Source organism: Apteryx mantelli, chromosome 18 (assembly GCF_036417845.1).
Source record: "Apteryx mantelli isolate bAptMan1 chromosome 18, bAptMan1.hap1, whole genome shotgun sequence".
Lineage (NCBI taxonomy): Eukaryota > Metazoa > Chordata > Aves > Apterygiformes > Apterygidae > Apteryx > Apteryx mantelli.
Window position 1 is genome coordinate 7,681,103 of NC_089995.1, and position 24,914 is coordinate 7,706,016.

At 42.2% G+C, this 24,914-nt stretch overlaps 1 protein-coding gene across 2 annotated transcripts; it reads left to right on the top strand.

Annotated features, from left to right (window-relative positions):
• The first annotated feature begins 250 nt into the window (after positions 1 to 250).
• RPN2 (ribophorin II) lies at positions 251 to 21,884 on the top strand. Of its 2 annotated transcripts, XM_067307438.1 has the most exons (18): positions 251 to 278; positions 415 to 614; positions 2,452 to 2,547; positions 3,837 to 4,012; positions 5,495 to 5,570; positions 5,969 to 6,103; positions 7,574 to 7,750; positions 8,160 to 8,278; positions 8,707 to 8,812; positions 11,251 to 11,342; positions 12,255 to 12,369; positions 13,025 to 13,219; positions 13,765 to 13,851; positions 14,463 to 14,558; positions 15,825 to 15,900; positions 16,794 to 16,923; positions 19,270 to 19,355; positions 21,511 to 21,884. In XM_067307438.1, the coding sequence occupies exons 1-17, from the start codon at positions 266 to 268 to the stop codon at positions 19,319 to 19,321; spliced, it is 1,941 nt and encodes a 646-aa protein (XP_067163539.1). In that variant the 5' UTR covers positions 251 to 265; the 3' UTR covers positions 19,322 to 19,355; positions 21,511 to 21,884. The 2 variants fall into 2 exon arrangements, with proteins under 2 accessions (XP_067163539.1, XP_067163540.1); XM_067307439.1 differs by lacking the exon at positions 19,270 to 19,355.
• The last annotated feature ends 3,030 nt before the right edge of the window (positions 21,885 to 24,914 follow it).

A 24,914-nucleotide genomic window follows, 5' to 3' on the forward strand; every position in this document is an offset into this window, starting at 1 on the left:
CCGCTGGGGGGGGCTGCCACTGTCCCGGCCACGGGCGAGACCGCCACCTCCCCGCCGCCGCCGCCACCACCGCCCAGGTTGCGGCTTCTCTGATACTGTTCATCACATCTGCGCGCCCTCCGCGGCGGCATCGCCGGGGCGGCTCCCTCCCGCAGAAGAAGCAGTGCCGCCCGCTGCCCCTGCCCCGCGGCGCGGTGGTGCGCGCGGGGGCGGGGCTCTGGGCGGAAGCGGCCGCGGGGCTGTGGCTGAGGCGGCGAGCGGGAACATGGCGGCGCCGGGTGAGGCGCGGGTGGCGGCGGGCGAGGGGGGTCGGCCCCAGCGCCGAGCGCGAGCGGGGCGCAGCCTCGGGCGGGGCGGGGCGGGGGGGACCGGGGCGCGCTGCGGGGGCACCGCTAACGGCGTTGTCTCCCGTAGGCCCGCGGCTGCGCCTGGCGGTGGCGGCGGCCCTGCTGCTCCTGGCCGGCGCCCAGGCCCTGGCGCCCAGCCACCGCCTCACCGGCCGCGACCTGGCACGGCTGCGGGCGGCGCTGGAGCGGCCCTTCGCCGACCTGCAGGCCGCCTTCCACTCCATCGTGGGCCTCAGCAATCTGGGCGTACGGGTGGCCGACGAGAAGGTGCGTGCTTGGTGCGGCCGCGGGGGCAGCCGCAGTTCAGGACCCCCTCCCCCCACCCCCCCAATCCTCCTCCTCGCTTTGTTGTCTTGAGGTGGTTTTCCTGCGTTTCCAAAGCTGTGCGGTTCAGCACAGCAGCGCTCCTCTGGGCTAAGAGTTAGCTGGAGCAGCGCAGCAATGAAAGATGAGAAACGATAAAGGTTCCTCTAGCGTTTTCCTGGTCGATTGTAGTGTAGAGAAAGCATAAAATATGTGTGTGTAGTTCTTTTAATATCTGAGCAAGTCACCGATAATTACGATCAGTTTTTCATTTGAATTTATCATTTGAGTAAAGCTATTGCATCTTTGCCCAGGAAGACAGTGCCACAGGCTCCCCTGTGCTTAGTGCTTCTAAATGGTAATTTCAGGATTCATCCAGCCTTTGCCTGTTGTTGTATCAATTTATTTTACTATTGTATGAAAATTATTTCTGCCTGTGGCGTTACTTGCCTTGCTGTCCTGTTAAATGGAGTTCTTGTTACTTCTTTTTGGTTGCCACAGCAAATGCAGCCACATCACTTCGTTCTGTTATTTTGGGCTGTAAAATACTTTCTCTAATTTGTCAGAAACAGAGGCTTGTAGTGTCAATATGATGTTTCCTGCCCTTACTAATCCCTTTGCATCTGTGTTTCCATTTTAAATGTTGTAGGTTGTTCTCATGCTGACCAACTTACTTGCAAGTACATGCTTATTTATATCCTAGGCTATAAACAGAAATTTGTTCTTTTCTCAAAAATTTAATTAGTTTAGCTGTTCTCAAACTATTTGGGGCAAGTCTCTTATGGACTCTTGTGCATTTATGCTGCAAGTTCTTAACCATGAGGTGTCTGAAGATGTTGTGGTTTGCCACACTGCCCACCTTGTCTGGTGGGTTATTGGTCTTCTGCAGACTAGTTTGGGAGCTGCTGCTTTCATTGATGTCAGTGTTGCTGGGTTTTTAATCGCTCCTGGTTGTGGCAACAGTAACACAGCATTTGCCCCTGCAGGTAAGGAGTAATTTTTGCTGTTGTTGTCTCTTGAGTTTTGTGTCAAGACTGTTTTTCTGGCAGTATATTTCACCACAGGGTAGGACTGTTAAAAAAATAGGTGTAGTAAAGATAATAGCTAGGCATAACACATAAGTAGATGCTTTTCAGGATTTTTAGGTTACCCATACCATTAAAATCCTGGCATAGCCTATTTTCCACATAGCCAAAGATTTATCTGTGAACAGTTAAATTCTTGCCTATTTCATAGTTAAAATGGAATCTTAATGGCCCTTCTATCCTAGTTGTCAGTCAACAATACCCTTGCTACAGGTCAGTGAGCAGTCTCGTAGCTTGTCTTCATATTTGTAGCTGCTTACCTGATTTTTCCTTTTGTACACTTTGAAATTCTGTATTCTGTATCCACTGATGATTGCATGTATGACATACAGCTGGGAAGCAAGCTCACCCACAGAAGAACCTGCTGTTCCTCTGGCTGTTTTCTATACTGGAAGTGTTTTCCCTACTAAATGGGCACGTAGCACTATTGTTTTGGTAGGTCTTATAATTGTACTTGTTTTAAATTTGTATTCTGTCTGCAGTAGAGTCTACCAGAAAATCATTTATCTCTTTAAACAGGAACATCTTTGATTCTGTGCAGCACTTAGCAGAGTGGGATCTTGGGGTTTCTAGGTTCTGCTGCTTCACAAATATTAGTAGGGATTTCTTTTGTCCCTTTTCAGTGTACATAAAATAGTCTTAGAGCATCATTTAAATCTCCTTTCAGCAGTTTCAGTCAAGACTGTTGCCATCATTTTGCTTCTCTTTCTTCACAGGCTGCTTGCAATTTCATCAAATCTAATGTAGACTCCAGCAGCGTTGATTCCCTTTTCTATGCTGCACAGTCCATCCAGGTCCTGTCTGGATGTGAGGTGAGTACGGACCCCTGAACTCTGAAGGCAAGTCTTATCAAATAAACATTTACCCTTGATTTTTGAACATAACTTCTACTTTTTCCTTCAGTTAGTGGATTGTATTCTGTTGTGTCTTAGGTAAATAACTTATGATATGTGTTTAGAGTACTGTATGCAAGGCAAAGTATTTTGGAAATTAACAATCTCTTTTGTACCACACATCATCCATAAATGGCAAGTTTAAACATGGTCATAAGAAGTTTTTTGTATCAGATGTGTGTAAAAAGTGTGTTTAAAACCATGCTGTATCTTGAGACATGCAATAGTTTCTGCTTCTTTGCGTGTGCTACCTCTGCGCTGAGTGAGGCAGGGATCTGGCAGAGAAGTTTTTGTGTACCCACATATAACATCACATGATTGAAACAAGACAAGTATGTAACTAAAATGTTTTCCTGTCTATATTTCACATGTGGTATTCAGCACCTTCTTAACTTATACCCCAGCTCTGTATCTTCTTTTTACCTACATAATTCAGCTATTTTGTATCTTTATGCATGGTGATAGTAGCTCCTTCGTACTTCATACAACTATACCTTCTCAGAACAGTTACCCATTTTCCTTCAAACATTTAGTTAATCGCTGATCTGGTTGTCAGGCCGTCCTTGGCTGTGAAGACTGCTCTTCACTCTCTTCCTTCCCCAGATACTCTTCAAGCACTTGAGCAAAATGTACATGTAAATTCAGAGCTGTACAATGTCTGGGGCAAAGCCAGCTCATAGGTTAGGGTGGTGATGGAAGCGCTTGGGATGCTTTGGTGTTCTCTTGATTAAACATCAGTGGCTAAGAAAAAAGGAGCCAGCATATTTTTAATAAATTCACAAAAGTTGCTTCAGTTAAAAACTGTTTGGATGGATTATAAACTGATTGGAGGTAAACCCTGTGTTAAAACACTGCAACAATACAAATACAGTCCACACTTGCTAAATAAAGGTGAGTTATCCAAGTCCTATTTTTCATCAGTACTGCTTGCTGCTGCACCATCCTGTGACATCAGATGAAAAGCAGGTACTGTTTGTGGTAGGGTACTAGGATAAAATTGAATCATGGATTATCCTGTAGAACTGAGAGTTGACTTGAAGCTTTAAAGATTTAATTAATTAAACCTTTAAGGTAATGAAATATAAAGGACCTTTTCCCAGCGGATAATAGTAGTTTACCAGTCAAGTGTATTGCCCCAGGAAGAAATCAGTGGTGACTAAAAAGATGGGTTTTAAGTGTGACTCAGTGTTCCCTATGTTCTTCCTCAGGTTACCGTTTCAAATGAGACAAGGGAGTTGCTTCTTGGAGCTGTCAGTGAGGATTCTTCAGTCACCCAGATCTTCCATGCTGTTGGGGCCCTGAGTGGCTTTGGCCTTCCTTTGGCATCTCAGGAAGCACTTAGTGCTCTTACTGCTCGTCTTAGCAAAGAAGAAAGCGTGCTGGCGTAAGTCTTTCAGACAGAAATGCTTCACTGTCACACAGTTTTCCTCTAGGCAGTTGGATTTTGGAGTGAAGGGTATTTTAACACTTTGCCATTTTTGTGATGTAGGCCTAGTGGATTAGGTGCTATGTTTTCATTTGGGATATACATCCAGTTCATTGTTGTCCCTCTGGGAAAATATGAAAATGTGCTTTGCAAACAAGCTGGTAGTGTATTCAGTTTAGTTCAAAAGTAATGGTCAGTAAAGAGAACACATCCCAAAGAAACTTCTACCTTTTAAAAGATTCACAACAAATTTCTGGCTTAAAACCTAGCTGCAGTTCTTCATCACTTCTTAGAGTTGCAGTAGAATTGATAAGCTCTTCCTCAGCCCAGTTCGTAGGTTGGATTGCTTCTTCTGTGAGGTGGAAAAAATGTGCCAGTTAGCATAAAGAATCTTGGCATTTATTACCAAATACTGTTTAAGTAAATTTGACTGAAAGGAGATAACAGAATTTTTGTTAAAAGATAGGGAATCACAGAATCACAGAATCGCTGAGGTTGGAAGGGACCTCTGGAGATCATCTAGTCCAACCCCCCTGCTCAAGCAGGGTCACCTAGAGCACATTGCACAGGATTGCATCCAGGTGGGTTTTGAATATCTCCAGAGAAGGAGACTCCACAACCTCTCTGGGCAACCTATTCCAGTGCTCTGTCACCCTCACAGTGAAAAAGTATTTCCTCGTGTTCAGATTGTGTCCGTTGCCTCGCGTCCGGTCGCTCGGCACCACTGAAAAGAGTCTGGTCCCATCCTCTCGACACCCTCCCTTTAGATACTTGTACACGTTGATAAGATCTCCTCTCAGCCTTCTCTTCTCTAGGCTAAACAGGCCCAGCTCTCTCAGCCTTTCCTCATAAGAGAGATGCTCCAATCCCCTAATCATCTTTGTAGCCCTTCGCTGGACTTGCTCCAGTAGTGCCACATCCCTCTTGGACTGGGGAGCCCAGAACTGGACGCAGGACTCCAGATGGGGCCTCACCAGGGCTGAGTAGAGGGGGAGGATCACCTCCCTTGACCTGCTGGCAACACTCTTCCTGATGCACCCCAGGATACCATTGGCCTTCTTGGCCACAAGGGCACAAAGTGTGGAAGAAAGGGAAACTCTTAAAGACTTGCTTTCTTCACGAAAAACTGGCTGCCTGGAAGCCTCAATAGCAAGTTTGAGGATCTGCGTTATGCACGGTTCAGTGTTTGGTTTCTTCTCTGCCTTTGAATCTATGAGTTTGTTGCAGAACTGATGCAGCTGAACCTGCATTTTTCTAACTGAATGCTAAATTTGCACTGACCACTTCAGATTAATTGCCCTGAGTCAACTGGGAGAATGCAGTAACAGCTGTTTTACACTCCATTCAGAATATAAACTGTAATTACTTTGATTTGAATGATGTTTGGCTTTTAAGGAAGGAAAATCACACACTGTTTGTTTTTGTTTTTCGTTGTTCAAGAACCATCCAGGCTTTGGAGACAGCATCTTATTTGTCCCAGCAGGCAGATCTAAGTGGCATTGTTGAAGAGATAGAGGTAGGAACATGTTATGATCTCTAATTAGTCAAAAAATTCGGGGGGGGGCGGGGCTGGAAATCTGTACTGAGTGATGTATTAACATGAAAAACAAAATGAAAAGCCAAACTACCTAATTCCTTTCCTGCGTTATGTGGGTTGGTTTGGCTATTCCTTTCAAGCAGATATTTTTTCCTGGATTTCTTTGCTTGATTTATAGTGGACTGTGACATAGGAAGTAATGACTTATAATTAAATCCAGTAAATGCTGTTTTGTTTTGGGGTTTTTTTTTCAGTATTTCTAAATGACTGTTATAAAATATTTTAAGTGATCCCATACTATTGATTAGATGTCTAACAGTAGAGCTAATCTCTGTGGATCTATTCGAATGCAGTTTAAGGTTAAATAACTTTGTCAGGATCTTGTTGCTCGCCTGGATGACCTGGGTGGAGTTTATCTGCAATTTGAAGAAGGAATTGAGACTACTGCACTATTTGTTGCTGCCACCTATAAGCTGTCGGACCATGTGGGTACTGAGCCAGCAGTGAAGGAGGTCTGTATCTACCTTTTCCTTCTTTGCATACTGTAGGTCATGAAAAGGATCCGCCTTAGATGCCACTTAGCATTTTTTTTCAGTAACAAGTTAACTGAGTGAGATGTAAATTAGATTGAAAGTGACAGTTCCCTACAGTATGAGCCAAAGTGGCAGGGTTGAGACTGAAGCCAATGTAAGATGTCCGAGTCTGTTCCTGGCTCTTTTCCATGCTGCTGCCAAATAGACTAAATGCAAAGTAATTTTTATGTCATTTTTGAGGTGATGATTCTGGTACACACAATTCAAACTGCCAGCATTCAGATGATGTTTTAAAAAAAAAAAGGCCCAATTAAAGAAAATTGTTCAGTGTTGATTCAGAATTGTGCTGTCAGAAGTGCTATTGTTGGGGCTTTATGGCTTTATCTCTTGTGAATGCTGAGTGCCTGTTTTTTCCAGAAAGCCACAAAACTTTAAAAATTATCAGATGTGTTATTTAAAATAATAGCTCTCGCGCTTTTCGCAGTTTAAATCCGTGTGTCAGTTGCAAGGTCTGGAGCCTTGCCATGTGCTCCATACAAATGAAAAACACTGCAAGACTGGCACTATGCAGGAGATCTGTAGTATATATCTGGATGCCTTCTTTAGGCGTATGATGTACATTGACACTCATTAATACAAGCATGAGGATGAAAATTTGAGATGTGGTAGTTTTCACGTAAAAGTGCTCTTTGTGTACGAGTTACTAGATTGCATACCTATTGCTTTATTTGGGATTGTCTTTGATTATTGTTCTCATTTCTGATTAGAACCTAGCCCGCAGTCCTTTGTGTAGGTCAAAGTACAGGTAACGCACTACTGTCTACTCCTAGTTCCAGGAGAATGAATTAGCATTGGCACATCCCAGAGCTGGAGGTGGCTCTATGCTCCTAGTGGTATTGCTTTAAAGCTAATCCTCTTAGTTTAAGGATACCACTGTGCCCAAGTGGATAAGCCTGCATAGGCCTGTACTGGGTACTTCCAGAGCCATTAGGATGCTTTGCATCACCTCTCCATAGCCTTCCCTGTTTGGCAGGTAGCCAAGATGTCTTGCTTAGTCCTTTCCCACTGTACAAAGACAATTGTGTGGCTGCCGGAGCCAAGCTGTCTTTGTGCAACTGCATGTAGTCTGGGGAGTTGAGAGCTGACTGCCTCTCCCATTCTTAAACACTGTTTGAAGAAGTAGATCCAAATTCTATTTTTGCACGTTTTCAGTGCAATTACAGTGATTGTGGTTGGAACTTCCCAGCCAAGAATAAGAATGCTAATGTGACATTCCAAAAGTAGCTAATTCTGGGTTACCTTGTAACTTGAGTTATTTTTAAGCAAATGTAAAATTAAATGGTTTTTAAGAATGATGGATATATTTGTATTAAATAATTTTGTACTGAATCAGTTTGCAATGATGAGGGAAGCTGGTGGTGCCAATGTGATTTGTTTTTCCTCTTTCAGGATCAAATTATCCAGTTGATGAATGCAATTTTTAGCAAGAAGAATTTTGAGACGCTCTCGGAGGCCTTCAGCGTTGCTTGTGCTGCAGGTTCTCTATCCCGGAACCGCTACCACTTGCCTGTCATTATTGTCCCTGATGGGCCTGCAGCTGTGTCTCACCATCAGCCTGTACTCAGGGTGAGTTCTTAGACCCAAATCTTAACTCATCTCATGGCTGAATCGTTAGTGTTACAGGTCTGGGCTGACTGAAGATGTAAGATGTCTTTCACTTTTAGCTCCAGGACTTGGGTCCTACTAAATCCCCAGATCTGCTGCTTTTATGAAATGAGCATTAGGAATGTCTGCTTCTCAGGGGCTTATCAGACACTACTTTAAAAAGGCGCTGTGTAGAAGTCAGCTTTTTTAATCAGAATCTTTAGCTTTCCCAGCTGTGTTAAAAAGAATGGATCTGGGATGCTGGGCAGGGGAGAAATCTGTGGGTATAATATAGAAGGGGGAGCTCTTTCTGAAAGTGAGTAGCCTTGTGTGCGCCTACGTTCCTCTTGGCACAAAAGGTTTCCCAGAAATTCTTGTTTTGTTGTTGTAGCTACAAGTGACCAACGTTATGTCTCAGCCACTGACTCAAGCTTCTGTGAAGCTAGACTATGCCAAGTCTGCATCTACCAAAGCCACTGTCCTTCAACAGACAGCATTTGCTCTGTCAGGGTAAGAAAATAATCTTATTTTTACAGTTTGTAAGGCAAATGGGTTCTATTTAAACAATATTGAACTTCTACTTTTCCCCTTTGTGTGGTCTTCCACCAGAGAAATGCTTGTGTGATGGAAAACTCAAAATCGTGTAGTTGTGTTTTCTTGGTAACTGGTGACTGAGCATGTTTGGTAGTGATACTGAATTTTTGTTATGTGGCTTTCTTTTTGGCTGGGCAACTGCAAAATTCTTTTGATTTCAGGGGAACTTTGGAAAAAAAAATTTCCTGCCCTTATGCAGCACAAAACTAACATTGCTTTTTCTGTTTGTTGCCTGTTTAATCTAGCATGTTTGGAAACTTCTTGGTAACAAGGTGTTACCTGTTTGTCAGACTGCTCTGTTAGTGTCCTAGAGGATACTTAACACATTGCTTTTTCTATCACAGAGACACCTTTGAGCTGAACTTCATGAATGTCAAACCTGCAAGTGGATATTATGACTTCTCCATCAGTGTTGATGGAGATAAACGATTTATTTCTAACAAAGTTGAGGTGAGTGTGTCTCTTGATGGTTTTCTAATTACATGCCTATTCAGTGAAACAGTTTTTTATTTATACCCTCTAAGGATATTGCCATTTGTACTGCATTTTATCACATGTTTTTCTGTTATGCATTGGATTTTGACTCAAGATTATGATCAGTTACCGGACTAGTGTCTCAAAAGAGATTTGTGCAGATTTCAGAACAGGTTTATCACTTAGTAAGATATTTGCTGATTTGATAGCATGTGAACAAAGACTAACAGTGACAGTGTTTATGTGGCAGCCCCTATTTTAAAGTAGCTGTGCAAAAAAAATTACTAAGAATGTTAGTTCCTGAGAGCATTCAAAATCTGAGTCTGTAAGTCTCAAGGCTTGGCAAGCAAGTGTCTCGTGCTTCCTTGGTGTAGGGAAGCTAAGCATTTGTTTATGTAGCCTCTAGAGCCCTAAAAGAGGGGCAAGGGGGTCTTCTGGCATCTCCTAACTGGATAGGTGTTGATGCTTTCATAGTGGAGAAACAGCAAGCAAAACTGTAAATATAAATTAAGTCTTAATTTCATACGTGTATACTCCGTTTTTTGGTGGCAAAAGCTGTTATACTGCACCTGTTAATAAATACTGGTCTTATATAAACACTCAGAGTCTTACTTTCCCCCAAAGGTTGTTACAGTGAGAAGGATGTGACCTCTGTGACCGTTCGTATAGTCGCCCCAGTGTCAACAACCGAGGATGCTCTCCTCCAGTTATGTCTATTCCCAAGATTAATTTTTTCCCTCAATCACCTTTTAAGGATAAGATTAACTTTTGAAATCTTGCAACATTGTCAGCTTGGTGTGGAAGAGACACTTATTTACAACTGCTGACCTTTAACAGGAGTATCAAATTGATGTTGTCATTGTAGTAGTAATGGCACTTAAGAGTGTCCAAAGGGGATTGATTGGTCCTGCTTAAGCTCGCTGCTGGCACACAGAGGTACCGGTAGGAATGCATTAACGCAGGGACGGCTTTGTGTGAACTGCTCCTAATAAGACACATTGCTATGGGGGAGGACTGCTGGGGGAACTGCTGCTTTTTTTTTTTTCCTTTACTGTTATTAGCATTAATTGTCCTTAATGCACCATCGTTTTTGACAGTAATGAGCTAAACCAGTGGGTTATTACTCTAGGCAGAGACTGCATTTCCTGGCATTAAAATATTTGAGAAAGGTTTGTGTACTGTTCAGTTGGAGGGGCTGTGCACAGCAGCTCTGAGCTACCTTCACTTAAATTTTTTTAAATGATTACTTCATGAGTCCATCTTTCTTTGCTCCCATCTTGGAAACAAAATAAGTTTTTACTAAAGTCATCTTGAATAGGATTCACTAGCCTGTAGATTATTTTGGGGTAACCTCTATGTTGAATTGTACTTTTAAATCTCAGTTGTAAAGGAACTGTTAAGATTATTGGGTTTGAAGTCTGACCTGGGTAGCTTGTTTTGTGTTTTTTATTTATTCTTCCTACAGGTTTTGTGTGAATTATTTTTCAGGGTGAGTAGGTGGGGCTGATTCACATGAGCAAACCTGTAATAACAAATTATATAATGAAAAATGTCTTGGCAATGAAACAAACTTTAATTCTCCAGGGGACTGTTTATCGGCTGTGGGAACAAATGTACTAATTAAAAACTGTAGCCTGCAGTAACTACATATGTTTGAGAGAAGGACTGAAATCAGTCAAACCCACCAAGGTTTACTGTCTAGATTGTCCGTTGTTTGGGGCTGCCGAGGGGGCAGAAAGTCATTTCTTTGCTCTGGCTTTATGCGGCACTTAGCACAAAAGAGTTGTGAAAAACAGCAGGGCCTTACCGCTGCCATGCACTGAATGATAAACATTGTTCCTCTCTGAAGGAAAGCTTGCCGAAACAAAGTACGGATCTGCGGGAATGGTTTGGCTTTCCCTGCTAGTAATAAAATCCACAGGAACCTGTTATACTTCTAGGAGCCAACAACGGCGTAAGTGGCTGCTATCAGGACACTTTTCTCATCTCCAGTTGCTATCCAATAAGCAGGAGTACATGTGCACATACAGTTTAGGTCGTATCATATGTAATAGGTAGTTTCTGCTTATTTAAAAAGAAAACTAGTCAGATCTGGACAGTTTGACTGTTTTTATAAAAACAGTTCTCAAAAGGGCAGCTAACTCCAGCATGACTGAGAAGCTGGTATCTTCAGACCTGGCTGCTTGTGCAGGGAGGAGGGGGATGGCTAGGGTTAGTGACTGATACAGGAGTTTTGCCAGAAAGTAAACTGGTGTGGATCGTTTCATTCAGATTAGGTTCTGTCTCTGGCTTAGCATAAGTTTCCCTTTGGGGAAGGGGAAAAAGAACTGGAAGCTGCTGAAGTGACCTTAGCTGTTAGTAGTCTATGCAGGAGTTGAGTGCTCTGAGTAATTTCCTATTGTGCTTGGTTGCAGTTGAAAGTAAAAGTTTCCACAGAAGTTGGCATTACAAATGTAGATCTTTCTACCGTGGATAAAGATCAGAGCATTGCACCAAAAACAACCAGGTAAAATGACTCAGTGCGCATGATATTTTAAGGGGCAACTGTGACTCTAGGTTGCAAGTCCTTTAACCTTTACTTACTTCAGCTAAACCAGAGGAATCTTGTATTGGAATATACTGGGTTGGGGGGGGGGTTTTTTGGGGGGGGGGTCTTTTTTTTTTCCTCCCCTCTTGGTAGTTTTCTTTAATATTGACGTATCTACTGACAGAAGCCAGGCAACCAGAGTCTTCTGTTACTTTGTTGGCACAACTCAGTGCAAATGCCAGTTAAAATAGTTGCTTTAATTTTTCTAATATTGTCAGGCTTTGATAGACTCTAAAGCTACATGCATGCAGTATATAGTGTGCTGACTGTGCTGTTGCTAGGTGTACTTTAACTTAATTTTGGTTTTGTTTTTTTTTTTTTAGGTAGGGGGGGTTGGTTGTTTGTTTAACTGACATCAGTTAAAATATAATGCCTGGAGTTTAACTTGAGTTGCACAGCCTCACTGAGGCCCCTCTGTGTGTATTAATGTAGCCTTCCTGTGCTGAAGTTTGCATATTTGTTTTTCCTGCTCTGCTGCCATCACACCTTTGGATGCAGCAGAGCCTTGGCTAAGTGAAATATGGGATGTACTGTTAGTAAAACCTTTTTTTATGGGATTCCTTTGAACCTTACAACAAACTAATGCTTTGCTTGAGAACAGGCAATACCAGTAGCTCACAAAAATCTTACTAAAGAATTCCATTCATTTATTTCCTTTAAACTTATGGTAGAACAGAAAGACATGTTAGTTTACTTAACTATTTGATAAAATAGATCATCTATGCTGAGTAGACCGCAGTACTGCTAGTCAGGCTTGCATGCCTCAGTTTCTCTAACATCAGGCCTTCTCTTGGAAAATCACCTCAATTGTGTTTATTTTTTCCTCCATAGGGTGGTTTATCCAGCCAAAGCCAAGGGCTCATTCACTGCTGACAGCCATCAGAATTTTGCTTTGTCCTTCCAGCTGATAGATGTGAACAGTGGAGCTGAACTCATCCCTCACCAGGTTAGGACAAATTCTTGTCATTACCATGTCACCTAGATGTTCCATCATGAAGCATCTAAGGTGACAGTTGCTCTTGAAAAGTTTTCATGTGCTTTGAAAAGCCTTATGTTTCTGAAATGGACTGTGAAAGAGCACCGGTCTTGGTACAAGGGGAGTGGTTTCAGTTCACGTGTGCTTGCTGTGTGTTAAATGAAGTGTTTTAGCTCTGATATTGCATCTTATTTAGATCAACAGAATGAGTGAAGGTACTCTGCACTGTAAAAATGCATTTCTCGTTCTTGAATATGGACTGTTTCCTGAAATACTCCTTGAATGTAGACTTTTTTCTTTTGAAATTTTTTTATATATAAAATCAGGGGGGAAAAAATACATACACACACCCTGTTGTGTGCTGTTGCACAGATCCTCTCAGGTAACACTCAGTATACTGTCATGTATCCCAAGTGGATTTCTGGCCACTGTTGGTCCTGTATTAATGTAGTTACACAAAGAGGCATTGTACTTTGCTTACTGTGTATCTACACATCTGGGCTCCCAGTTCATATTCCTGCTTTCCTACTGTTGTGCTTCTTGATTTGGGGCAAATCTCTTGCTTCACTGATGTTTGTAAAAGCACTTTGAGATCCTCCAGAAATGTTACAATCTTTTCTTTTAGACCTTTGTCCGGCTTCACAACCAAAAGACTGGCCAAGAGGTTGTGTTTGTTGCAGAACCAGATAGCAAGAACGTATACAAGTTTGAACTGGACACTTCTGAGCGAAAGACCGAGTTTGACTCTGCCTCTGGTACCTATACTCTTTACCTGATCGTTGGAGATGCCACTCTGGAAAATCCAATCCTGTGGAATGTGGTATGTAGCTGGTGCTGTGTACGTGTGGTGATCTGGTTTTGAGGTTACTGACAGTCTAGCAGGAGGGTATCATACATGTGTGGAAGAAAAAAAAGACAAATGTTGTAGTTCCTTGTGGTGAGCCAGAACCTTTTGGGCCATTTACAGGCTCTGAGGCTTCTTGTTCATTTTTAAGTTTTCAAACTCAAGTAAGTGTCAAAGCAAGATTTAAATGTGTTCATTCAGCACATGATGAAATGGAAACTTCAGAGCCTTTGTGAGTTTGACTGTAAGCTCACCAGCAAGCAGTTCATGGTTTAGCCTTTGTGTGTTCCGTATGCTGGAAATAAGTCCAACTCTTAGTGATGAATGAAGAGTACTATTTTCTTTGATTAGAAGAAACTTCCTTTTAAAATCTGGTAACTTTTTCTTAGTCTCCTTTAAAAATCATGTCAATCATAGATTGACAAATTAGCAAATATGCCACAGTGATGTATTAGGTTTTATAAAACTTTCTCTCAATATATTAAGGTCAAACTTCCTGAAGCTGTGTAATTTCATTTCAGGCTGATGTTGTTATCAAATTTCCGGAAGAGGATGCTCCATCCACAGTCCAGTCCAAGAACCTCTTTGTTCCCAAACCTGAAATCCAGGTACAGTCCAAAAAAGGCTCCAGAAAAAAACCCATGATGTTGAGGGAGAAAGGGGGGCTAGTCCTACTCTGGCTTATCTGATCGTATCAGAAATACACTAAGATGAGAACAAAAAATTCATCTTTTATAACAATATTAATACTGTGCGAGTAACAGAATTAAAGGAAAACCAAAGCTACTGTTTAATGGGAAGAAATTCATTGCAGTGCAGAGTATGAATAAATAAGCTATATCCTCTACCTGTGAGAGAGCAATTAGTGTCAATGAGAAGATTCAAACATGAAAATTTGACTAGGCAAGCACCAGGGAAAACCCTCTGCTTCTGAAGACTTTTCTTGCTCCTTTCTGGCCATCTAGTCATTTGTGCTGATGACAGACTGACAAGCGCTTCTCTAAGCGCAAGGAAGAGTTAACTGAGCAAGAGATAAGTGTGCATACGCTGGAATAGGCAATAACTTAAAGAATTGGCCTTTGTCTGAAAAGGAATGCTCATCATACAAAGGAGTGTCTGAGAACAGCACGAGGATAGCAACTAGTCCTCTGTGGAGCTAAAAAGCTGCTCTGTTGGAGTGTTCCTACTTATGAGTTGGGTTTTTTTTGTTTGTTTGCAGCACCTGTTCAGGGAACCTGAGAAGAGGCCTCCTACTGTGGTATCTAACACATTCACAGCACTGATTCTCTCCCCCTTGCTTTTGCTGCTCATTCTGGTGAGTGAACTGGGCCACAGAGGAAGAAAATTTTTTCCATCCAGTCCAAAATCATTTAGGAGATTGACCAGCCAAACTTCATATTAAAACTCTGGATTAACCACAATTAGCACAGCACTGTTGCAGTCATACTTAATTTAGCAAAGCATAACTCCTAGAAGGGACATGCTCTAGGCATTTCAGTTGTGGTTCTTGAGGAATCATTGTCAGTGCAGGATGTTGAACGGGGTTTGTTTCTAAACTGTTTGAGTTGATTGTCAAAACAGAAAAAACAATACTAACCAAGTAGAAGGAGGTGAGGTGAGTTTCTCCAGTATGGTTCTGCTAGCGATCATTGAATAACAGGCACCCTAGGTTATCCCAGAACAGTCTGATTTTAGTTATAAAATTAGTGATTCTGCCTTACACTTTAATATACCTGTCACAAAATCCACATCATTTAATTCCATCAGACTGATTTCAATTTATGGACTTAATTGGTATTTGCATATCTGTACTTGAAACATCTAGTATTACCAGTTCAGGTTTTTGAACTTTGTGATACAAAATCTCAACTGGTGAAGTTAAATTACACCTTGTTTGGGGAATCATTTCTTAAAACTGATCATTCCTTAAAACCCTTAGTCGCCTTTGTTATCCCCACTGAAGCTTAGCATTCAGATAGTTGTGTCCACTGGTCTTTGAAGTTCACAGTAGACATGTTGGTGATGTGACACTGAATGAGAAACCTCATTCATGCTGTTCCTGTTTTCCAGCCTTCCTGTCTTTCTCTTCTGCACTCTGAAAGCTGAAATTGTTTTTATGAGCAAACATCCTGTATTTATAGCTGGCCTTTTGCTGATTCCAAAATGAGAACCTTACCTTTCTGGCTTTTTTTTTTTTTTTTAATAGAAATTAATTCTGCCGGATAGAAATGGCAAGTTTTGAGGTTTTGTTTTTGTTTTTTTAAATGTAGATTTGGGGCATATATTTACTTAAAGGTGGTTTTACACTGACACTATTGCAGTCATGTCGAAGGAGAATTGAGGAACTGCCTTTTTAGAGTCAGAAGCAGCTAGGAACAATTTCTACTAAAGGAGCTTACACGACTGTCTTAGGACTCAGTAGTAATTTTTCCCTGTAGTTGAAAACAAATTCATCTATAGGGAAGACGCTGTACTCATTGAAGAACTTAAAGCAAATTGGCTTGAAAGGTGTTAAAGTTTGAAACAAGAGCTCGTGTTTGTAAGGCCATTTTTACTCAGGTTTTATTTCTTTTCCTTTTAGTGGATAAAGATTGGTGCCAATATCTCCAACTTCAGCTTTGCTCCCAGCACCATCATTTTTCACATGGGACATGCTGGTAAGTGTCAGAGGCTTTCTGCTCTGTTTGACCTTCTCACTCGAAAGTTACAGATGAGAGTCCTGGTGGAAAATGGACTTGCAGCCTATTAACTATAATGACATAATAGCATAACATTTGTTCTCTTGTTTTCATCTGCCTTCCTGCTTTTCATGATTGTTAATATGGTGCTAAACCTGTTTTGGCCATCAGCTTATAACAGCAGTTATTATCCAGGCTTCTCTCACACACCACTCATCTGTACTTAATAGAACTCTTTATTTCCAGAGGTCACATTTTCTTTATTGCATGTTTACCCTTTGTAAGCAGGGGATTTCTAGGGGGATTGAGACCTGTGGGTTCACTCACTACATCTTTTCTTTAATGCTCTTCCCGTTACCATCTAGTTCTTTGACGAGGCCAGATTTATTCATCCGTTTTGTTGCTCTCTTGGTTACACAGTTATTTACTGTCTTGGTAGAATTTCAAAAACATAGCAGGTTAGGAAAATATCAGATTTACTCTGTTTCCCAGATGACAGTATATTACTCAACCCAAGCCATTTTCCTTGGAAGCTTTATAAAGCTCTATATTCCTGGAAATATGCAAAGGTTAATATATCCCCTGTTGAAATCCAGAAGATCCTCCTCCTTCTAATAGCCTTAAACCTTTGTCAGATGTCCATGATTATTCCAGAAGGGGGCTACTTGCAAGCCATCTGTGTCACATTTTTCTGCATTATGTAGACCCAGACACCACCTTCCCCTGACAACAATATATAGTCTTTGGATCTGCCGGTCAGAACTTCAGAGATGAGTTACACCTGGCAATTCAACATAAAAATTGTTCTGGGAATAACCGATAGTCTTTCCTTGAAACACAACTTCTGCCATGAGCTCTGTCTTTTTTCACAGCAATGTTGGGACTCATGTATGTCTACTGGACTCAGCTCAACATGTTCCAGACTCTGAAGTACTTGGCCATTCTGGGTGGTGTCACATTCCTGGCAGGCAACAGGATGCTGGCCCAGAAAGCAGTAAAACGGTAAGCCAGAGACGGATGCATTGGTGGGAGCTGCTCTTAAAATCTGTGGGGAGGAGGAGATCACACTGACACTATCTGAAGTCAGTAACTGATTCAGTGATGAACACTGCTTTTAGTTCTTAGGTATTGTTGTGTGTGGCAATGGGCTACTCTGTCCCATTTTCATGCCTGTTCTCAGGTGAAATGCTTGAACCTAGTAGGAAAATGAGGTGCTGTCACTAAAATGTAGCTCATTCTGCTCCTTCAGAGAGAATGGTCTATATGGCCACTTGCTGAAGTGATCAGACACACAGAGAAAGCATTGAGGGGAAGCGTGTGCACACTGACATGTGGAAATCTGCATTTGGCAAGAAGATGTATTCCCTGACAAGATTATTTTACTACATGGTATATTAAGCATTAAGCTTTTATAGTACTGTTAAATAATGAAAGCTGCTATAAGTGTGGAAGAGGCCCAAATTCTCTGCAGCTAAGTCTTAGGGGAGGGAGGTCTTGCTGCTTTCTTTGATTACCTGCTGGGGAGTTATAGAGGAAAGGAAAGCAGATGCTTATTGGGAGTATACAGCAGCAGACACGGGGCAACAGACACAATCGGCAACAGGGAAAATTCTGACAAATGTTAGGGGGGGGAAATTCACTGAAGGTGATCAAACGCTGCAACAAGTTGCTCAGACAGGTTTTGAAACCTTTTATCCCTGGAGTTACTCAGAACTTGCCTGGATATGTGCAACCTGCTCTGACTTCAGAGTTGGTCCTGTTTTGAGCTGGGCATTGGACCAGATGATCTCTGCAGGACCCTTCCAACTTAAACTATTGTACAGTTCTGTAATAAATGTATTCAAGTATCTCTTTCAAGCAGTGAAATGCAAGCCAGCTCTGAGCAAGCTTCCTCCAAACCTAGAACCTGTATAATCAGGCCAGCATGGCTCTGTTCCTAGATGATGCAATTCTGCTGAGACGGAGCTGTAAAACCTGGCCATGGTGCTGCTTCTGGGTCCTGTGCTAGTATAGCTTTGCTGCGCTGTCTTGTACTGTGCGCACCAGCATGGGTACCTCTGATATGGCACGGCACTGCATTGCACAGTAGACATGCTCCTTGCATAGATATATATGTTGTCTTTGCTTTCTGTATTGGGATGGGATTGATTCTTCACGTGTGTGCCCTGTGCCACACAGTGTCTCATGAATGTACGATGGATTAGGCAGCTTGCAGGCTGTCCCGTCACCCAAGCTCCTGATATAGTGCATTAATCAGAGGTCAGACTGTTCCCTCCTTCACTTCTGCCACAGGGAGTTTCTATGTGAGCAGCTCTACATGTGAGATTTAAGCTTTAACCCTTTTGTACTAATGTAGAGTTTGGCTTTGGAGGTGGCTTCGTGACCTGCTTTGACATCAAACCTGTGCTCTGGTATTACTTCCCCTTTTTGAGCCATTATGACAAGTTTATCCTTGTGCACATATCTGTATAAATATTCTTGGATTCTCAATTTTTTGATTACACTGTATTAATACTGGGTCAAGAGCTGTAAGAACCAACAAACCAGTGGAACTTTCAGGGATTTCACATTGATTTGTTGCCTTTAAAAACAGAGGGTACTTGCCTGACTGTGGTAGCAAAGACTGTTACTGTAATCTGGCCTTCCCATACTGTCCTTTCAGATTTCTCAGTCTTGCTCTCTTGGATGCCCAGTCTCTTCAAGCGTGGCACTTTACTCTTGTTAGCATAAGGCTTCCACTGGGAATTTGTTGCCAGTGGGGCTATGCTGTCATTTAATAATGTTTCATTTGTTAATTTGAAGAGTAATAATAAAATAATAGATATTCTAGGGACGGATTTGGGGAAAAAGAATACACTGACACTTTTTTCTAAATGTTTTAGCTCAACCAGGGCTTCTGTCAACACATAAATGCAGATGGCTGGTTCTTATTTCAAAGCACTGCAGGGGGGTGCCTGGAGGCTTTTTCACTGTAAATAACTTGAAGAAGCTGTAGCTGCAATGGCAAACTTGAAAGTAAAACTTCTACCTTGGGCTAAAGTTAAACCCTTTGTACATGACTTTAAAGTTCCTAAAAGACATCTTTTTGTTAACGTGCCACTAGGTGTCTCAGATACTGAAGTGCAGTGATAATTAACTAGATTGCACTTACAGGCAAAGCTGCCATTCTGCTACAGAGAATACTGTCAGGGGTGGGAGCAGGACTATATGTAAACCATCTTTTTTACAGAAGTTACCAGAAGGCCTGGTTTTGCTTTTTTGCATTTCTGTCGTTGGCTCTGGTTCCTGGAGCAGGGCTGCTTTCTTCCTTATCTTCTCTGAACCTTTCTTCCTCTCTCCTTTTGGCAGGATCGCTGCAGAGCAGAGCAGTAGGTTGGCAAAGTATAGGACGCTGCGGTAAAAGGGGGTTTTGCTAGTGACCGGCTCTTCTAGAAGTAAGGGCCTTTTTTTTGGAATTTGCCTTCCCTGGGCATGCTGGCTGTTTCATTTCACTTTCATCCCTCACTTCCCTGGCAAAAAGATACCTTAGCTGAAGATGCCTTTTTTTTTTCCAGCTTGACCTATTTGGCTTTAAATCAGACTGTGAGTGACCTTGGTTACAGCTGGGTTTGCGTATTGGCAGTAGGTGTCCTCTGAGACTAAATTGCCTTCATGAAATTTCTGAATCATCTGAAGTCTCTGTGGTAATATGTGCAGGTGTATAAATGTGGAAATATTGTCTTATACACCAAGCAGCTATCAGGTGATGAAATAAACCTAGATTAAGCATTACTGCTCCTGTAAATAAATTATCAGTAATATCAGCTAGAGGAGAACAGAATGAAAATGGTTGATCTCTGGGCTGTTCCCATCTAGCTGTTGGTACTGCCTATCGCCCTCTGCAGTATTCTGGTGTTTCAGCTCCCAGGCACCCTCACTGCTGGTAGGGCTGAATTACGTACTTGCTTGGGGGTGGTGAGAGCTGTGTGTGCAGCAGAAGCCAGGTCAGCACCGCCTCATTCAGTTGAGAACCTGACCTGATCCCGGATTCATCTGCCTGTTAGACTAAACTGGGCATAATGGCTCAGTCAGTGGCGGCAGTAGCTAGTCCCTTTTGACCAAACACAGTCATCTGCTATGTCTCCATTATCATTTTACCGGTATTAAACCCTTTGTTTCTTTTGATTCTGAGCAGGTAAGGTCCCAGGTTGATATGCACGTGGTGGCCTAGGCGGCAAGGCTGCCTGCCACTCCATGTGGTCCATTTCTAAATGTGTGCATGACTTCAGTCTCCTTCAGTGTGTTACTTTCATAATGGGGGAAGGAAGAGAGCATCCGGCCCAATTCCTTTGATGGGACTGAAATCTCTGCAGGCTGTGCTGTGCTGGAACATCTCCTGAGTGTCTGCTCTCTTGTGTTCATAGCCAGTGTTCAGGCATGCACAGTGCGTTGAATGGAGGTCAGTTTTGTGGTGCAAAACAAAACCAGGGGCTACGTGGCTGCCTCTCGGAAACCACGTGCACTGGTATAAATTCCTGTTTGCAGATCAGATAGTATGGAGGAGGGTTTCATGAAAATTATCACCTATGGAAAACTTGGCCTTGTGTCCCATTGGGGAACACCCTGTTAGTATCTCTTCTCTCCCTGAAGTGTTTTGGGGTATCTGATCACAGAAAAAGCTATGACACGAGTAACTAGAAAAGAACTGAGGGTGGCTGTTGCTTTTTCTGGTGATGAGTGTTGTCTACATCCTTGGTGTGTTTGCTGGACAGGTGGGGGATGCTGTCCTAGCCCCTGGGTGCTCCACAGCTCTGGGTCAGTGGTTTTGAGCCTTTTAGTGGCCCATAGCTAAATGCCTAACAAGTGTGTTCTCCACAGCTTGCAATTTTTCTGCTTCTCAGCGTGACATTTTAACTCCTTAATTCCCTGTGGGCTGTGAGTAACCTTGGAAGATCTTGCAAATAACATGTTATCCAAAAAACACAAGTTAGATGTTGCTGCCATGCACAGCTGAAAGGATTTTTCCTTACTGCTGAGCTTTCTGATGGCTCGGATGTCAGCTAAGACTGTTGTTGCTGAGCTGTGGGGCTGGACTGTCAAGTGCTCAGCATCCACAGCTATGCCCGTGTCTCCCTTCTTGAAAGGGAAAAGGACCCCCAAAAGGTGGGTTTGTTCTGACCACGTTAGAGTCCTGCATCTACTTGGGGCACGAATATCTCTTTTTACACTTACTTTGGTACTTTTTTTTACGTGTGCTTACACTTGGACCCACTGATTCAAAGTGGGTAAATGGCCCTGTTTAAAGCAGAAAAGTGGTACTAAGGTAGCTGGGGGCTTTGCATTCAGCCCTGCTCTCTTTTTTTCTTTATTCAGTTTTATATTTTACAAAGCTTGTTCATTCCTTTTGCACCAGAAATTGATCTTCATGTTATTTGACCATTTCCATGCTCCTTGAATTCAGTCCTTAGTTATGTTGCAGTACTGGTTTTATCACTTTTCTCTCAAAAAAGCTTCCTTTGAGAGAGACTGATAGGTTTTGGGGGTACTTTTCCAGGCAAAAAAACACTTTCTTGCACAGTAGAAGTTAATTGTTTGGATTTCTCTTTCCAGAACACACTAGCACCAGAAGAATGGAAGAAATGGAGAAAACAAAGCAAATGTCTTCAGGACAGAGGTGAATAAATAACAAAGACCAAAAGAAGGAAGGCAGAAGCAGATTTTTTTATATATTAAGTCAAGAGGGTTCCAGTTGTACTTTTTTTAAATCTTGTTTTCCACAATTGTGTTTAATGCTGCTTAAGTGCTTTTCATGTGAATCCAGCAAATTCTTTTTTCCCCGAATCCCCCCCACCCCTTTCTTCCCCCAGGACATTTGAGTTTCCTTTAGGAAATAAAAGGAAAAAAGAAAATAATAATTCTGCCTTTCCCTAGGCACCCTCTCCTCATCCCAAACCTTGTGAATAAAGAGGAAATAATGGTTTTGAGTTTTGTTTCTGGCTGTCTCCAAGGCTCTGATTTGAAGCTGGGTTCATATGAGAGTAAAAAGAGCTTTTTCTGGTGGGTAACTTTACTGTATTAGCCATTACTGTGTGAAGCTTCCTTTTGTTTCATGTTCATTCCCAGAGGTAAATATTTATTTGGGAGGACTTCCCACTCCTGCCCATCTTTTGTGCATTGCTGGCATCTGTTTTTCTCCAGTAATTGCTGTTTTCTTTGCCTTCAGGATAGCGCAAGGCAGGACCATGCTGAGTTGCTGTGGGCCTTCGAGGCTCAAACTGGAAGAGTCAGTGGGGCCTGGCCCTTGCAGGGAGCCAGCTCTGGTGCTGGTGTGCCTGGCTGTGTCTGCCCCTGGCTCCCCAGGCAGGTTTGGTGGGTCCTTCTAGTGGGCTCAGTTTCTTTCCTGCCTCTGTAAGTGACCTTATTTCAAAAAGAAGTTTGATTTCCTGTCCCTTTTTAACAGGTCATTGTCTGTGTGCACCTTCAAGACTGTTAAATAGTCTAGACTTTGGCTTTGTTGAAGGCTGTATTAATAATAACAAACCTAAAGGGCAAACCCTAAAATCTCCTTCTGATTAGTAGTAGTCAAACTGGAGCCTGACTTGGGATTACCTTTTCCATTTTATATTGCATGTAACTGAATGTCACTGGCTAGCATCTTGAAGGCTAACGGCACCTGCAACACTTCTCGCTCACCCTCCTCTTTATGACTCTGAATAATTTAGTATCAGTAGTAAATGAATGACCTGGGAAGGAGGGGGAGGGTGTGAATCATTTGGGGGATAGCACAGATTTCTAGGGAATTCTCCTGATGCTTACTTCCATGCTAAAAACTTAAGTTACTCCTAGCCCCTGCTCCACCCCCCAAATGTGTTGGCTCCCTCTTGTCTCATGTCAGCTTAGTTTTTTTAAATGCCTTTTGGCAAGGGAACCTTATCAAATGTCTTTTGGAAATCCAAGATGATATCAACCAGCAAGCATGCGAATAGAGGGTGTTTAGCTGATTTCTTCATAGGACTCCATATATGTAAGATGCGACTTCCCTTTTTAAAAGCTGTGTTGACTCTTCCCTACTGCACTTACTTAAACTTAGCTCACTGTTTCTGTTCTTTATAATAGTTTCTACCAGTTTGCTCACTGTGAACATTACATTGGATGGCATACAGGTTTATTGAACTAGTCCTTTGACCTCCTCTGCAGGCCTTTTAAAAATTTGAACTCATGCTGCCTTCAAGTCCTCTGGGACTAAAGCATTTTTAAGCAAGAAATAGTTAAGCTACTGTTTGTATTGTTTCATCCTGGAGTTCCTTTTCACCCTGGCGCATTCCTTTTGAGCCTGGTATTTTGTAACTGCTCACTTGTCCCCTTTGTTTTATAGTTTTGGGGGGAGTTTTTTACTGATACCTCAAACTGGGAGAGAGCCTCCAGTACTTCCCCTGTAGAAGAGCTCTGGTATGTTCCCCAAGGAGAATACAGATGCGCAAGAAAAAAAAATCATGTAGTTCTACTATGACATATCTTCTCTAAGCTCTGCATGTTGCTATTGATTTTCTACCTTCCCTGCTATGTGTCAGCAAAGGATATTTTTATTCCTTTGGCTTCTTATTCCTCAGACATTTTCTGTTCTGCTTTATTTGTTTTTACATTCAATCTGCCAGAGTTTGAGCATGTGTTTCCTTGTTTAGACGCAAACCAAATTTTCAAAGGGTTCCCCTTTATTCTGAATAGCTGTGCTCAGCCATCTGTTTATTCATACAGGTATAGGTCTTTCTGAGTTTTTTTGATAGATCTTTTGATTTTATTCAGAGTCTCCAATACAGTTTCTATGCTGCTTGCAAAAGTTTTATTCTTTTGCCACTGCTTCTACTTGCTTCTTAACAAGCTGCTTCATTTTATGTAATTCCCTTTCTTGGAATGAAGTCCTAATGAATTTTTAAAGTGTGTTGTGATCATTGTTACAGAACAGCTTTTCAAAAACATTTTGAACCAGGCCTCCTCAAGACGAAGTCAAGTTGTTTTTCCTTTTGTGGGTTCTCTGTCCAGCTGTACTGTGCGGCAGAAGGATGTCTTGTTACATCTCAGCGTGACAGTTTTCTGCCTGTGTGAGAGTAACACATTTCCCATTAGTACGTTTCCTGCTGTCATAGTTTCACTGATTTCCCTCAGCATACCCTAGTTGCTTCTCATCCTGCTGAGGCGATTAGTAATACTATCCTAATGCTAGAATTGTAAAACCTGAATAGGGAGAATGTAATCTGTAGGGATTTGGTGCAAGCGTCAGTTTACTCCCACATATGCTGGAGCCTGTTGTCCTAGAACATGGTCACCTGAAGAAAAATGGGATGATGTCTACAGCAGACTGTCACAGCATCGTTCAGATGCATGGGAGGAAAGCTTTCGGAGGTCTTTGTGTGTGTTTCCAGCCTGGTCTTGAGCTGTTGGCACTGGACCCCACCTTGGACCTGGAGCCTTCATTAGCACAGCTCTTACTCATTCTCTGTGCACTTGCCTGCTGTCTTTGAGCAACATCTTCCATTCTGGGCACAGGATCAAGAAATTAACATCTCAATAGACAAAGAGCCATCTTGACCTGCTGTTGGACAGGTTTATTTAAAACAACTTTTATTTACTGCTAATGATGGGAAAGCAAACCCCATCCTGATGTTATTTACATCTCTGAAGATACAATTATTACATGAACAATAGGAGAATTGGGGTGACAGGGAAGGAAGTGGATGTGTGAGAGCATTGGGGTAATAAAATATTTCCTCTTATAGGGGGTAGTGAAAACATTTACAGCTGTCATCTTAACCATGGTAGAGTTCAGGGCCACTTGACAGCACATTGAGTTAAAGCATAGTGACAGCTCAGTGTGATGCACAGGTACCTCCTTTAACTCTTGCAGAACAAAGTTGTAGCTTCCGTTTAAACAACTCAAGGCTAAACTCTGTAAACCTTTCTAGAGCTCAGATTTGATGCAAGGGCTCTGTATCAAGGAGCTAAATAACAGCCCATAG

Bases quoted from the DNA above. Each gene is read 5' to 3' on its own strand.
- RPN2 (XM_067307438.1), top strand. The intron at 6,104-7,573 runs GTCTGTATCTAC...TTCCTCTTTCAG, and splicing joins CTGAGCCAGCAGTGAAGGAG to GATCAAATTATCCAGTTGAT. The intron at 7,751-8,159 runs GTGAGTTCTTAG...TTGTTGTTGTAG, and splicing joins ACCATCAGCCTGTACTCAGG to CTACAAGTGACCAACGTTAT.